The 16,121-nt window shown below is 36.5% G+C and overlaps 1 protein-coding gene across 1 annotated transcript; it reads left to right on the forward strand.

Moving 5' to 3' along the window:
• Nucleotides 1–708: 708 nt before the first annotated feature.
• Nucleotides 709–8,454, forward strand: LOC121854635 (protein O-linked-mannose beta-1,2-N-acetylglucosaminyltransferase 1-like; the record flags this gene model as incomplete). The annotated part of the gene is given in 5 exon segments (XM_042349317.1): nucleotides 709–910; nucleotides 2,511–2,701; nucleotides 2,966–3,146; nucleotides 3,406–3,515; nucleotides 4,775–8,454. Coding segments are annotated over 5 exon segments (784 nt in total), but the record flags the coding sequence as incomplete, so codon positions are not given.
• Between the last annotated feature and the right edge of the window lie 7,667 nt (nucleotides 8,455–16,121).

The raw sequence follows: 16,121 nt of genomic DNA on the forward strand, positions 1-16,121 counted from the left end.
CTACAATAGTTGTTTTCAAGTTTCATTCTGTTGCTAAAGTTTACATAGTGGGAGAAAGAGATTTGAAAAGGTTGTATATCTAAGTAATAAGTGTGACTGTAATAGCTAACTTCAAGATATATGAGTAGTAAAGATTCAAAACACCCTAATTCACTTCCTTATTTCTACAGTTTTAAGTTAAAACCTAACAGATACAGTAACAAGACAACTGTTATACTAGAGTGGAGTTGATAGGTGTCAGAAATTAATGTAGAAGGGTTCGCTGTTCATTATACATTTGAATAATTCCTATACTGAGATGGATTCCTTATAAAGGTTCTTCATAACAGTGACTAAGAGTGTGTGATAACAGATGGTTGTTGTGGTCTTCTCTTACGGGTATTTCTGTCTGTACGTACACTCGCTCCAAAAAGTGTCTTTATGGATGGATCCAATGAATTTCCAGATGAACACCGCGACTCCTGTTGTCTCGGAAGGATTGTCAAAATTCTTCTTCTTCCGTTGTGTTATATTGTCTAACACAAAATTGTAGAGATACTTTTCGAAGTGTGTGTGTACAATATTTGTGGGCATGTCAACTTCTTTTATTAGATTCTTAGTGTGTCAGCCTTTTGGACCTTTGGTCTTTAATGACAGATAGAGAACTCTTTCACCTGGAGGATTGTCCATTGTTCTTGCTTCTCATTATCAAACATTACATTATTACAGCTACTTCAGCCAGACCTTAAGATTGTTGGAGGAGGACCCCACTGTGTACTGTGTGAGTGCTTGGAATGACCAGGGTTATGAACACACCAGCACAGACCCGGCTCTCCTCTACCGTGTGGAGACCATGCCAGGCCTGGGCTGGATCCTTAAACGCTCTCTCTATAAGGATGAACTTGAGCCCAAGTGGCCCACACCAGAAAAGGTAAGTCTAAGGTGCTGAGTAAATTATAGTATGGCAGTGGCAGCCATGTTAGAAGAATAGGCCAGTAACGGATGAAGGAGTTTCTTAAGTGGAACCCAGAGATAAGAATAGACTAATAGATAAAGTACAACATGAACAGGAAATTTGGAGGTGCTAAATGTGCAAGAAAGTTCCCCAAACTCACTTTGATGGAAGCATTTGTCCACCAGATGTTGATGTAAGTTGGTGGTGGTGGTGATATTTGGTAATATACTGTATATTTTTTGACAGGTTAGATTTTAGATAAAGTGATAAGTTTCAGCTGTATTGACCCAATGGTTAAGTTTCTTTAATTTTTCTGATTTTTAGTTGTAGATAAGCTTTTTCCCATCAAAGTTCTGCCAGTTAATAACACCATCTCTCCATAACAAAACAAGAGGGCACATGGTTGAGTGCAGTGCCAGCCACAGTGACTCCATGTGTACCAAAAAAAGCTTAAGTCTACCATGTGCAGTATCTGTACTGCCCCTAATGGGCCATCAGGACTTAAGGGCCCACATTTTAAAACTAAGGAAGGATTTACACTTTAAGATCAGTTACCAATAGAAGAATTGTCAATGGGATATAAGTACAGCAGTACAGTACAGTGTTCAGACCCTGGGAGTTTCTTCCAGTGGTAGAATTATTCCATGTCATGATGATGGACATGGGACAGAATTCAAGATATCTTGGGTACCTTCACCTCCAAGAATACTTACTACATTATCAGTGCCACAGGGAACATGTGTACAGTGAGTTCTGCTATAACGCGTGTTTTGACAACGCGAATTGGCTCTAACGCGATTTATGAATAGAGGAACGATATTTGTATAACGCGAACGCTTGTTTGCTGTAACGCGATTTTTGCTTACTATTTCTCCAATTTTGTGGTATTAACTGTGAATATAGTAAAGAAGATTATCTCCAAGAAGCGTTCTGGTGATCGCATTCCCGGTGATGATCGTAAAAGAAAGGCTATAACACTTGAAGAGAAGCTCGATGTTATCAACCTCAAAATCACCCTTCTCCCCCATCAAGTTATATTCATATTTTTTCAAGGTAAAGTGTTTCATTTACTGTATGATTTCATTAATAGATATGTAACATTTATTTAGACTGTGCTATCCTTTGTGTTAGGCTAACTACTAAATTTTTTCGATTTCGAGTAGTAATCTGCACCTAACCCTATTTTCTCCATAAGCCCTGTTATTTCTATTACGCGAATTTCTATAACACGATGTTTTACAAGAACACAACTATCGCATTATAGCAGAACTGACTGTACTGTATATACAATTATGCAAGTTTAAAGAGTTACTTCAGCTGTACAAATTGAATATGTTGGTTTCAGAGATGCTGTGTTAGACAAGATATGGGTGAGATGTACTCTTGAGTGTGTAGCATACGAGTATATCAGATGGGTGAGACTTAGCATGTGTGGTTTACTTGTATCATCACACAAATATAAAAGAAGTTAGTTTTGGTTCTAATACTACTTCATGCCTCATTAGTAAGTAAAAACACTTGTGCCCAATAAGTTCATGGAAGAACTGTTATATTATATGGAATAATTATTTTTCAGATGTGGGATTGGGACATGTGGATGCGTTTAGGCGAGGTGCGGCGTGGCAGAGAATGTATTGTACCTGATGTTTCTCGCACCTACCACTTTGGCTCATCAGGACTGAACATGAACTCCTATTTTCAAGACACCTATTTTAAGAAGCATTCCTTCAACACTCTGCCTTATGTTGAGCTGCGGGACCTGGACAGGTGTGTGTGTGTGAGGCAAGAGTCTATGTATGTATGGTGCAAAAGAATTTTCCAGTCTTTTTTTCATTTATTTCCTTTTTGTGTTTTGTTAATGAAATAGAAAATTACAGTTTATTCCTTGAAGTTTATCTCGCACGTCTAGTTAACTAAGCAGAAGTCTTGTGTACAGTATACAGCACAGACTAATGTGAAACATATAAAATGGTCTGAACTTTTATTACAGGATGATTGTTTACTATTGTTGTTATTTTATTGACTTTTTAGCTTGAAGAAGGACGCATATGAGGAGTTGATAACAGACATGTTACGTCGGGGAACGGTGCTGGACCATTCACAGAATCCTTGTGAAGAAAACTTTGTGCCGGACACCACAGGTCACACATACCTCCTCTTTATTCAAATGGACCACCACAAAGATTATTCCACCTGGCTGCAAGTAGCCAAGGTCAGTGTTGCCAACATGTTCTGATAGTTGAGATAACTTATGAACTTAGGAGATTTACATGTAATCTTAGTAGTACAATATGCATCACAAGCTAACTGGTACACGGAACATCAAATCCAAGTCAGATGACAAAATCATAACTGAATATTAAAGGTCAGGAACAGCAGTGGCTATGTTATACACACCAATAATCTTGTTTACTGAGCTTGAGATAATGTTCCAGTTTACATATAATGTTAGCATTATATAATGTTTACAGTGCTTACGTATATGGGACCTTGACGGGCGAGGTTACCACCATGGCTTGTGGAGACTTAACATCAAATCGAACCCTCTTCTCATAGTGGGCGTGCCGTTCTCGCAGTATTCGTGAGTATTATTGTCAAGGTGCAGTGAGGTGTCTTAAAACCATGGTTAAAGTATACTGTATTTTGTATCAATCTAACCTTTTCAGTTTTCTTTTATGTATGTGAAGTATACAAAGATTTGACGGTTAGAATGTGATCTAGCCCAAAGAATGTTAGTTTGTTGGAAGTGCAGTCTTCTGTGTTTGCTTGTACAATACAGTATCTAATAAGTTACAAAAAATATGGGGATTTACTGTACTGTATATATTAAGTTTCTATTCCAGTGGTTCTTAAACTTTTTGCCTCGTGGGCCCCCCCGATGCAACCCTTGGTTATTATCAAGTGGGAGGGATGAGCAATCGTGTACAAGACTCTTTAAGTTCCTGACCAGACTTTTCTCTCTGACCGCTCGCGACCCCCTTGGAATCTTCTGGCGCCTCCCAGTTTAAGAACCACTGCTCTATTCTGTGTATAACAACATACAAATACAGAATACAGCTCCATTACTGTATCTGTAGCCTTCAAAGACCATAATGTAAATGCATTACAGTAAACACATGTTAATATTGAATACAGTACATTTGCATCAAACAAAACTAATAAATTATACAATACATTTATTGATAAAAGTTCAACAAAAACATGGAATTCATCTGCTGACTAATTTATTCCTTTTGAGGTTAATCTTAATATGATTTAGTTATCACCTTAAACAAGTTAAGATATATCAGTATAGGTTAGGTTAGTTTAGGTTAGGTAAGTTTATTATTAACTGATAGTAGACATTTTAGGAATATGTGACATTTTCAGAGTAGACATAATTGTATTACACAGAAAGGGAGTAGATGAAATGGGAACCCACACATAAGCAAAGTAGGAATTTGGCAATACAGTAGACCAAATGGACATACACCTTTTACTGAACCCTATAGGATGTTGTCCCTATACAGAGTGCTGGCAGCTTCCTGGGCTCTTGCTCTGGGGCTGTGTCAAGAAGTCTTCCGAGAGGGAATATTTCTCATCACTAGGTTCTTCCTCTTGGACATAATATGGGGCTTCCAAGATCATTCACTTGTTTTCTTAATAATTATTTTTGTTACTTTAATATTTACCATAACATTTTATATTTACAGGTAACCTTCTACCATATACAGTATGTGATGACAATAGCTGCTGGTTAAATCTTTCCACTCGGAGACGTTTACTAGAAAGTAGTTATTTGGGGAATTATATTTACATTAGTTTTAAAAGTAAAAAGCTTAAGGATCGTCTTATTTGCAGGACGTTCAAGCCCACAGATCTGAAGCCTTTATTTATGGAGGTGCCGGATAAGGAAAAGGACAAAACTAAAGTGAAGGAGAAGAATTTAGTACATAGATAACAGTTGGCTGTGATGGTATTAGAGCCAAATGTTCCAGTACTATACCATTGGATGTCCTGTTGTTCGTGGTCCCCTCGTATACGAAGCCAACGCAAGTGCAGGAAAATACGACAGTGCATCCCCAAACAAAGTTTAGTCACAAAAAGAAGAGAAGTGACATAGAACTCTAAGAAATTTATGCTTTTATTCTTTTAAGTGGAAAAATATCGTACTGTAGTATTGAAAAATTAAGAGAAAAGTGCTAAAGTATTTTTATTATATTTGATGAGGGCGATACTATACAGAGACCAAATTCAATATTAAGTGAATGAACTGCCCTCTGCTAGTGGTAACATAATCGTGTTAAATTTTTTCCATCAATATTATTTAGATATTGAAGTTATGATATGTACTGTAGAGTACATTTGCACTGTACAGTATTGTTATGTGAACTGAGTTGTTGTGAGAATGTGTGAAATGTGTTGGGGAAAAACTTATGAAAATCAACCCTGAAAATTTTATCTTTTAAGACTCCATAATGTTATTAATTTTTTTAATCGTTTTTGAGTTTTGATATAATATTTATTTTATCCAATTTAATATTTTTCTCCATTGCAAACACCACGAGCACTGTGGAAGACGATGGTCAGACTTAAGAGCAACACAGACTCTTACTTAGTCTTGAACCATGTCTCGGTGCTTGAAGGACTTCAGTCACCATCAGTAATATGGGTCACAAGCACCAAAAATATAGTTATGAAAGTGAAATAAGGAAGAAATGTTGCCATATAATTTCCCTAATAGTACCATTTAGTTGTTTATTATTGTTTTATTCAGATTAATGAAATTTGTGGGGATTTTGTACTGGTATTTACCACACTGTTTACTAGTATGTACATACCATTAAATGCCATATTTATTGTGTGAAAACGAAAAATAATATTGAAATGTTAATTTGTGCTTGATCGCCAGTGACCCATAATGAAACTTGTTTTTCATTGTCTTTTACAAATATTTGAGTACACATTTTGAGTGTTTCAGTACATCAAACTTTTCAAAACATACAATAGTCATTTTGGTACATATTTACTTATATTTTGTTTTGTTTATTGTTCAGGTATGATTAAAGAAGAGTTGTAAATCATTAAGTGTATGTAGTGTGTGACTCCCATAGAGGTACATTAACACTGAACCAGTCAAGAGTAAAAAATGGAATGCCTTAACAAATATTTTGTGTACATTATCTTACGTGGTTCAAAAATGAGAACTGAATTCAGATACCAAAGTCATTCCAGTATGAGAAGTGTTCTCTAATAAACACTTAATTGTCAAGCATTTAAATGTTTGCTTTAGTATGTATATGGTTGTTTAAGTACAGATGGGTAGAGTGTAGTAGTGGGGAATGTTCCATACTTACTTTATGTTGTACTGTATATATATATATATATATATATATATATATATATATATATATATATATATATATATATATATATATATATATATATATATATATATATATATATATATATATATATATATATATATATTTTGTTACTTTTATCTGCATTGAAGAAATGAGTTGCTGGTTAATGGCTCCAGTATATGAAGGTTGTTATTATGTCTTCATAATTCTTGTTTGTGTCAGGAAGTTTGAAAGGTGTACAGTTGTTAATGAATACTGTATTTGACACTAACTTGCCTTGTTAGATGAATATCCTGAGAGGAATGTGGGTTAATGTGCATTCAAGAATGAATGAAGTGAATATTTTGTACATTAACCTAGTGTGACTTTGCCTCCTTTGTGCTTGTCATCTAAGGTGTTGCATATTAAACCTTGAAACACTCAGATCTTGCTGTTGCATGATCTTGATGCCTATTTACCAGAAGCTGAAACAATTGCCAAAAAGTTTTCCATATTGAGTCCGGTATGAAGGCGAGGCGGTGATCAGGTTTTCACATAAAAAAATAAATGAAAAATGTAAGTACAAAAACTTTTGGTAGTTCAGACTTAATTTTCTTGAAATTCCAAAAATTATTGACTATGTGAGGTTTCAAGTATTGTTCACTACCTGGCACCCATGTCCAGGTTCATATGAACCAGCTTGGAAAAATTTGAGATAGTTTTGACGATTGTTGAGTGATTCATGAAGTCTGTCCAAGATATTGATCAGCCAACACATACCCACAGCTTCAGTGGTTGCGAGGGGTGTTTTCAGTTTGTTATCTGCTCGTACCTTGCATATACAGTACAGTACAGTATCTAGCTTGTATGTCCAGTCTTTTGTTTGCAAATTTTTTGTTTTATTCTTTGGGTGATCAGTGTCAGGCTATAATGATTATGCGAATATATGTTTTACATTACAAAAGTATTTTAAGACACGCATAAACACACTACAGACGTTATATCAAAACATTCCTTTCTTTATTTTCTGGTCATTTCTATTTCATACAAGACACAGGTGTTATATATCCACTGCTCTCCCACTTGTGTGTAGATGACTGGCCGGGGTTATCAATATGCTCTATTCCACCATCACTAATATCACTTTCTCAGTCCCACCAATTGTGGCCAGTTACCATCATCAGAAACTCAAGTTAACTGAAGAGATTTTGGTCAATTATTCCTTTATATTGGGGATCTGGTGATATCCCTCGAGTGTCACATTGTTGTACTGTACAGTACTGTCCGCTCTGACGGCTCAATCAAAGCTGACCAGCAGACGTGCACAATATAAGAATAAGTATGTGGCAAGGTTGTGTGGATGGTAATTGAATCAGTATATAGCTTTGTTTAGTGGCTGGTGCAAATGAGTTTATAAAAAATTTTGGCTGTACAAAGGACCAGCCACAGTAAATGGAATTTTTTTGTCTATATATGGGCCAGCCACAGTGAAAATGTTTACTGTACTGAAACTGTTTACAAAATGTTGAATAAAAAGATGAATTTTTTCACACAAAATGTGGTCCAAGTTATCAAGGTTGTACTGTCATGGTGTAGGAGTCAGAGGGGTGTTACAGGATGGCGAGTCACTGGTTCTCTCTCAGGTCTCACACAACACAATCTTAATAGTAAATTGCCAAGAATTACCCATTCCTGTCTTTCTTGATAACTCTTCCTTATTATCATTTCATGTATTGAGGCAACATTATTTTGCAGTACAAGTAGAGTACAATCACTAAACTTATGTAATTGGTAAACCAACACAAGGATTTCTGACATATTTTGGCGAATATTTGGGGTCTGATTGTGTGATGACATGTAATTTTTTTGTCTCCAGTCAAGAGATTGAGGTTGTGTCAATATCTTGTAATATGAAAGAAATCATTGTGGTTATAGTTTGAAATAATTTGTGTTTTAGGGTTTCAAAGCATGAACTGGCTCTTAGAGAATCTTAATTATTGCATTTATTAACCTATTAGTCTGTTTGAACTTTTTAATAGATGGTGTGAAAATTGTTTGAGTGTATGTGATGGTGTGATTGAATTTTTGCACATAAGAGGTTTTAATTCATCTTAGAGGTTTGTTTCTATATTAAACACTGTATATTGTGTCAGTAGAAATGTTATGCTTTGTAGTCAATATATTTTGATCCCAGCAGTACTGAATATGTTATACCTGGTGAGAAAATGTTGACCAGTGAAACAGAAGTCCACAAGTGTTCGTGGTACAGCGGTAACATGCGAGTATCTCTCCCCAGTATGTCCAGGGTTCAAGTCCTGTTTGGCCCAGACACATGTGAGAAGGGTGTTACCCAGTGTGACCTTACCAAACATCACAGGTTTCCCAGACTCTGGTTTCATCCTGTACTAACACTAGATAGACCAACCGCCCGAACAGCTAGTGAACTGGTAAGTGGTGAAGTGATAAATAAAAATAGATCTGGGTATCATGATGCTGCTAAGAATGACTGACTGCTTTACCTTGTATATAGTTAATAGTGTATGGTGTTAGTAAAGTGATGAAAGCTGAAAGTTAATAAATGTTCATGTTTTGTAAGTTTTATGGGATCACCTGAAGATTTGTCACCCAAACTTCACCTGATGATTAAGTACACGCTAATGCTAACCTAACCTAACCCCCCAGGTATCATTAGTGTGTTTAATAATAAACTGGGGTGTCTTATCTTCTGGTGATCCTTTTCATGAGGTGTTGTAAAGGTAACTGAAGGAATAATTGTCTTAATATCTAATGAAGCTGTTTATTGGGGATATAATGTGATTTAGTAGTCATTGGTAACTACTGTCATACTAAGTCATAGTAGTAAGGCGTTGAACATTAACTCGTGCTTCTATAAGTTACCGGTATGTTAAGTGTTCTGGCAGGTAAGTTGACTCTCTGGGTTGTACACTACGAAGACTGGAGTGAGTGATTACCTTTAGGGAGTATCTTTATATTTGTCACACTTTGTCTGGCCGAGTTGATTTAGCTCTTTATTTAGTATTTGATTTTCTCGTCAAGGCAATATATGGTGATGTGTGACGTAGTTGGAGGGAATGATGGAATATGACGATTCAAAGTTTCAGTTGTAAATATTAATGTCCACACTAAAGTTACAGTTATGCTTATATATTTTGTTGGATTATTGTGATCATGGTTGTACTTTACAATGTTAAGTTATATGGTTTCTAAAAGTAAAATTTTCACTGATTTTTAGCTTCCTAAATTTAAACAGTAATATGGCAGTAGAATGATTCTTTGTTGTTAAATATATGTGAACTTACCAGAGTTGTCTCTGAACTATGAAACATTTTACAAAGAATCTCTCTAACACTATCAGTGAACAGTTAGTACAAGATTGTGTTCCATAAACTTGTGTTAAAACTGAAGGTTGTAGAAAATTATTTTTAATATTGTCATCATAGAAATGACTACATTAGCCTTGAGGCTTCAGTGGTCAATAGTTGTCTGGGTGTCCTCAACCCCACACATTACTGGCCAGTTGGTCCCTGAACACAACTGAACTAACGGACTCCTAATATTAATAAAAGGATACAAAGCCTTGTTCACTTACAAACCAACCACACTGCTGACATGAAATACATACTGTACAGTATTTTAATAAACAATACTCTATTACTGAAACAAAATTACATGTGGCTAATGTCTTGACAGTAAAATTATTCAGTTATTCACCTAAAATTGACTTCCAGTCACTGGCGACCTTGGGGAATGGTGATGCCTTCCTCACCCCTCCCAACATGCAGAGCTCCACCACCACCACTGCTAGCTGATGCCACATGTTCATTATCATTGCCCCTCACTCAATATTCCACCAACATATTCCTCTGATGTCATTATCATGTGCTCATGTTCTTCCAATGCTATATTTGTGACCAGAGGATATTGCTGGCAAATTATGCTATACAGTACTGTATACACTTTGATGAATTTATCAATATAAGTATGGTGAACCTCTCACTGTCGGTAGTGCAGGAACAGTGGCAGGAGGATGCAGTAGTGCCAAAAGTGGCAGCTTTCAAAAGTAATGGATAAAAACCTGGCAGGTTGTCAGCACACCTGCCAATTTTTAATTGGAAAATGCTGGTTGTGTGAGGTTTTCTGATACATGGATACTGTGTAAGTGGAAGTGCTCCATACTGTATAATTGACTAATAAGTGGAATTGTTCCATACTGTATATGTGAAAGTGATTCATACTGTTTAAGTGAGTGTTCCATACTGTATAGGTGGAAGTGTTCCATTCCCAAATTTTAATTTGTGAAGATAGTGATTATTATGCCTGGAACATTTCAGGAATTATGAGTGTGTATGATGTGACTCACCCATAATAGTTTCTTCTCACATTATTTTGTACAATATAGTGTTTGTTACTGATGTGCTCCTGCTAAATTTATTATTTGCTATTTTTTCCAATAACCTCCCAAGAGATTATGTTAATCTCTTCTTACTCAGCAAGATATATTGGATGGTAGATATTCATAGGTGTTGTCACATAAAGGATACCATCACTAGCTACACTTCCTTGTTGGAGTTGAAATATGTTAATGTGGATGTAATGTGTACATAGCTTATGAGTGTACGAGAAAACCTCTACAACTGTTGTGATGCAGGTTGGAAGATATGAAGATAGCTGCTTTGTTTGTTGTCTCTATATTATACCAGTGATACTTGCATTTTCCAAACCAGTGGCAAGATCATGTTCCAGTGGTGATTGTATAGCCAATAGTACTGTAATACTAAAGTTTAAGTATCACGTGTTTGGTTTTTTGAACTTTGTAGTAAAGTTTATTTGCAAGAAATTTAAAGTAGATCACAAATCATTCCACATGAGTTTGTCTTAGTTTTGTTTAAGATGATGCAAAGGAATTTTTTTGTCCTCTGCAGTTATGTTGTATCTAATAGGCTGTCATTTCCCTCATTGTGAATATATATTTAAATGTCAGGAAGGTGAAAAACACTAATGGTCTGCAGACCAAAAGAGTGTACCAGTTGCCCCAGTAAATATGTCATCTCACAGGTATTATCTCAAGACTTGAAATAGTGGGATCTCATTTTACATGGGTCTTGCATGCGCAGTTATTGCCTACATGGTTGGTTGAAATGTGACCATAGTTATAGTTTATACGGAAAGCCATTCATTGTTTGTTTTTATTTATTCATTATTATATTATCGTATCATCGTATGATCATCCTATTAGGGTGTATGTTTCATTATAAATAAAATAACATGGTATTTAATAATAGAACAAAATACAATATATAATTTAACTTCAAAATAAAATAAAAAGCTTAATCAGTGTTGGTGGTGTGACGGTACCTGGGCAGACCGAGGGAGGCATGACTCAGCAGCAGGTATACAAGTTTTCAGTAATGTTGAAGAACTCAAGGATGCTTTAATGAGTGCTGAGTCCAGCCTGCAACACAGTGATGAACTCCGTGCACAGTTAGACAGTTTGTTGAAACCCTACAGGCAACGTTACCGGGAGTTTAAATGCTGCCCCCAAGCTCTAATCACCGTCTATTATATGCTTTAACAATTCAAGGAGAATCCATTGATGGTGACCCTGCCACTCTGGAGATTAGTGATGAAGCTGAAGTAGCTTTACAAGTGTTTACAGTTGATTCTGAAAGCTTTGAATCCAACTAGCTTTTACCCTCTGTCTCGGACCCCCATCATCTCTCAGAGCTTCCCACACTTCCACTATTCGGTGGAGACGGAGTATTGCACAATTAACTTCCTTGGCTTTCTTAAAATATTTATTTAATAATTTAGCTGCAATTTATGTGATATTATGTGTCGTTTTTTGAAGGTTAAGTTGGTTACCCAAAGTCTTTCTAGAATAAAGGCCTGGCGAGTCCACAATACAGTCAACCCTCGCTTTACGCGGTCCCACATTCCGAGTTTCCACGTTTACGCGGTACCCTGCCGAAACAGGAATGCTCACATTCCGCGGTGCGTGTTCCCCTTTACACGGAGAGCAGCTGGCGAGCCGCGCCATTTTTGGATTCAAACCTCCCGCCATCTCTCCTGCCATCCGACATGTTGTGTAAGCTGCGCGAGCATGGTGCGCACAAGGTCGCCCATCATCAAAACATTACAGAGTTCTTCACCCGCCACCCACCACAGCCGGCCCAAGTCAGTGATAGTGATAATTGTAGTGAAGATATGGATTTATATGGACTTTGAGGGGTTTGACAAAGAGGCCCTGCAAGTCTCTATGGTGGATAGTGATACAAGTGATACAGGTGAGGGCCAATAATCTGCCCTCTGCCTCGGAACCAACCGCCCATCCCCGTGTGCCCAGCCATCTTTTCTACTAATGTAAGTGTTAGAAAACCTAATATTATTGATATTTCTCTTAATTATTAATTGTTTGTGCATACCATCATCAAGTTAAGATTATATTTTTATTACAACATAGTTGTGTGTCGTCAAAAAGTGGAGTTTGGGGGTCGGCCCGGACTCTATTTCAATTAATCCCATATGTTATGTTATTCACTTTACGCGTTCCTCACTTTCCGCGGCACCCTGTGGGTTACATTAACCGCGTAAAGTGAGGGTTGACTGTATAGTGATTTTAACACATGTTAAAAGGCAAAGCATGCACGGATTTCAGATGTGCGTACGTGTACCAATACAATATACCCATGTAAAATGAGACCCTACTGTAGTTTGTTGTCTTGGTAATACTGTATATAAATTTGTCTCATGAGGAATCTTCCATTATGAAATCTGTCAAATAGACACATCTTGTGATTAATTTACTTCAGCTGGTAACTTCACACAAAGCACCAGGGAGGGTAAGTTTGTTTTAAACATTTACTGTATTTCTATTTTTTTTTAATATCTTCATTATTTGATATATTACTTATGATATGCCACAGTGACAGTATTGTGGGTAATGACTATGTAACTTGTATTTGAAGAGTCTGAGGCTTTAAAAATGATGAGGAGGATGCCAGGAGGTTAGTGTTGTGTCTTAAGTGTCAATGATGAAAACTGATGTTGAACTTCCTAAAAGAAATACTGTATGTAGGAGGGCACAGGTTAGTTTTCCTTCCTATATTACTTGTATTCATAGAATTATTTAATGAAACCTTATCAGAATTATAGAGATTATTTTGATACTGTTATACAAAAGGTAAGTTTACAATATTAGGCTTTAGTGTTTGTAAAAATAACAAATGTAATTTGCAACAGTGCATTTATAGCCTCAGGGTTGGCTGCTTCTGTGGTCTTTTATTGGGTGTTAGTGGAGCACTTCAAGCTGTGAAGGTTAATTTGTAGAAGATTTTCCGTTAACCCTCTGGTACTCCTGGCCATGGTTGGAAATCTCACCCCCTCGCAGTCTTTCAACGCAGGTTGCATTGGTAGCAGTAACAGATTTTCCATTTTATTAAACATTGGGTAAATCGATCCAGACCCAAATTGCACCCTTAGAGATGCTTCTGCTAACCCATGAGGTTAGTGGAAGGAACTTAGGTGTTTCATAGGGCCGGTCCACTGTTCTTGTGTTTCTGCTTATGGGAGGAGGGCCCTCAGTGTGAGATACGGCTGAGCGATAGGAGTCAAGCCAGCACAGTAGAGCTTAGCTACTCAATTTGCGTCGAAAACCACGGGAGGGATATAGTTTTAAAAGGTAATTTAATGAGTGGTGACACTCTTAGAGGGACGGTGCTTTTATTTCTTCCAGTTACTGGTAATGGAGAATACAAACTATGATGCCAAGAAATGTGACATTGGTTACTAGAATAGGGGAGCCATGTTAACAAGTGAAGTACCTTGAGGGAGAGAAAGTTAAGGATGAGGAATTCCTCAGCTTTTGTTGTACTGCATCAGTGTTAGTAATGTTTTAGGTAAGTGGACAGTAATGATTTGTTTCATTATTTATGCATTTAAATCAGGGTGATCCATACAGTATCTCAACCAGTCTTATTATCACACTCCAACAGTTACTCCTACTAACATCTCTCATCCAAACACACGCCTTCAGATTGTTGTACTAAGTTGCCGAGCCCAATAGGCCAATGGAAACAAAAAAATGACAAATTTTGAGAATAAGGCCAAGTGATTACTGTAAGCTCTAAGGCTGATTTCTTTATTAATTACATTAGAGTATTTCTAATTGTATAAATCAGTTATCAAGAGGTCACAGAAAACTTGTTAATTTGGAAAATGTTGATAAAGGCAAAAAATAAACCCGGCAGTCTTAGGGAGCGGACGACTCGCTATTCTGAACACCTTCTCACTCATGGTCGTGTTATTGCACATACTAAATATATACAACACCTTCACCTGCTACTGCCTCAACACTTTACTGAGTTAACACCTTTACCTGCTAATGACTCATCACCTTTACCTTCTACTGACTTAACACTTTACTGAGTTAACACCTTTACCTGCTACTGACTCAACACCTTTACCTTCTACTGACTTAACACTTTACTGAGTTAACACCTTTACCTGCTACTGACTCAACACCTTTACCTTCTACTGAATCAACACTTTATGGAGTTAACAGATAATCTTTAATGTCATGTATGGACACTCCAGGATTTTTTAATATTATTTGAACTGCCAAAATTCTTTCCATGAAAGAAAATTCCCTGCAGTGTTTTATATTTTTTTATCTTATAAACTCTTTGTATTTACTTGATTTATTATGACATCACTGTACAATTTGTAAATATTTAGTTAATACATAAGGAATATTTTTATTTAAGAAAGTTAGTACAGTAGTAATAAAGGCCTAAGTTTGGTGCTGTTGTGATTACAGGTGTGTGAGCCCCATGTTGCTTCTTAATACTGTACATTCGTGACACCGCCCAGGTAGACCTTAGGATGTTGATCTGCCCGGCCATGACAAGCAGAGTCTAGTGGCACTTTAGTCGCTCTTTAACTTTCTCTTTTAGTTATATGTTTTCATACATTACAAAATCTTACCCAAGGTTGTGTTAAGATGAGACGTCTATTTTATGTATTATCTTGAAAAACAGGAGTAAGCTGTTCTCTTATATCATTCACTCCTCTAAAACACTAAATTGTCATTTCCTTCTATTTGTTGTGACTCGGCAGAAAACTAAACAACCGTGATCTTCATCTGTAAGATGCTGAGCTTCCAGGGATTGTTTATTAAATTTGTGGTTAATCAGTATTAGTAAAATTTTTGTGAGACATAAATTAAGCAGTATTTAAGGTAATGCTATACCTTGAGACTACTTGTGGTGTTGCTGACTAACACACTAGTACTTCAAGGAACACTCGGAGAAATTTCTTGACAAATCCTTCATGAATCTTCATAAAAATAAGTTAGCCAGCAACACCACCACAAGTTTTTAAGTTCTAAACACTGCTGAGAGTCCCTGTACTGTACTATAATCTGTAATGTATATTTATCCCAAACTGATCCAGTGCATCTGTTCTGTCAATCAGTTCAGGTGGCGAAGAGGAATTAATGTAAACAAAATATATGAATAAAGATTTTTTCTTACACATTATTTTTCATACCTTTATCAGAAAATTGGTATACGCACAGGAGACCTTGTTATCTCTGAAATAACTCGGGAGCCTTGGTGCCTGGAGGAGCTGTTAGGGTTCATACTGAACAAAATTGGCTCATTCCTCAGTACACGACAGTGATATCGTTACTCTCAGTCAGATTTTTCACAGAAAAATGTTGATCTGAGGACGTTAAAATGAATGAGAATTTCCGGTGGAAATCAAATGGATTTCCAATTCATTTCAGCTACAGTATGATATCTGTAAACAAATGCAATGGTAAAATTATACCTGTCAGTTTTTAA

The sequence above is a fragment of the Homarus americanus genome, unplaced genomic scaffold, assembly GCF_018991925.1.
Source record: "Homarus americanus isolate GMGI-L3 unplaced genomic scaffold, GMGI_Hamer_2.0 scaffold46386, whole genome shotgun sequence".
In the NCBI taxonomy this organism is placed as follows: domain Eukaryota; kingdom Metazoa; phylum Arthropoda; class Malacostraca; order Decapoda; family Nephropidae; genus Homarus; species Homarus americanus.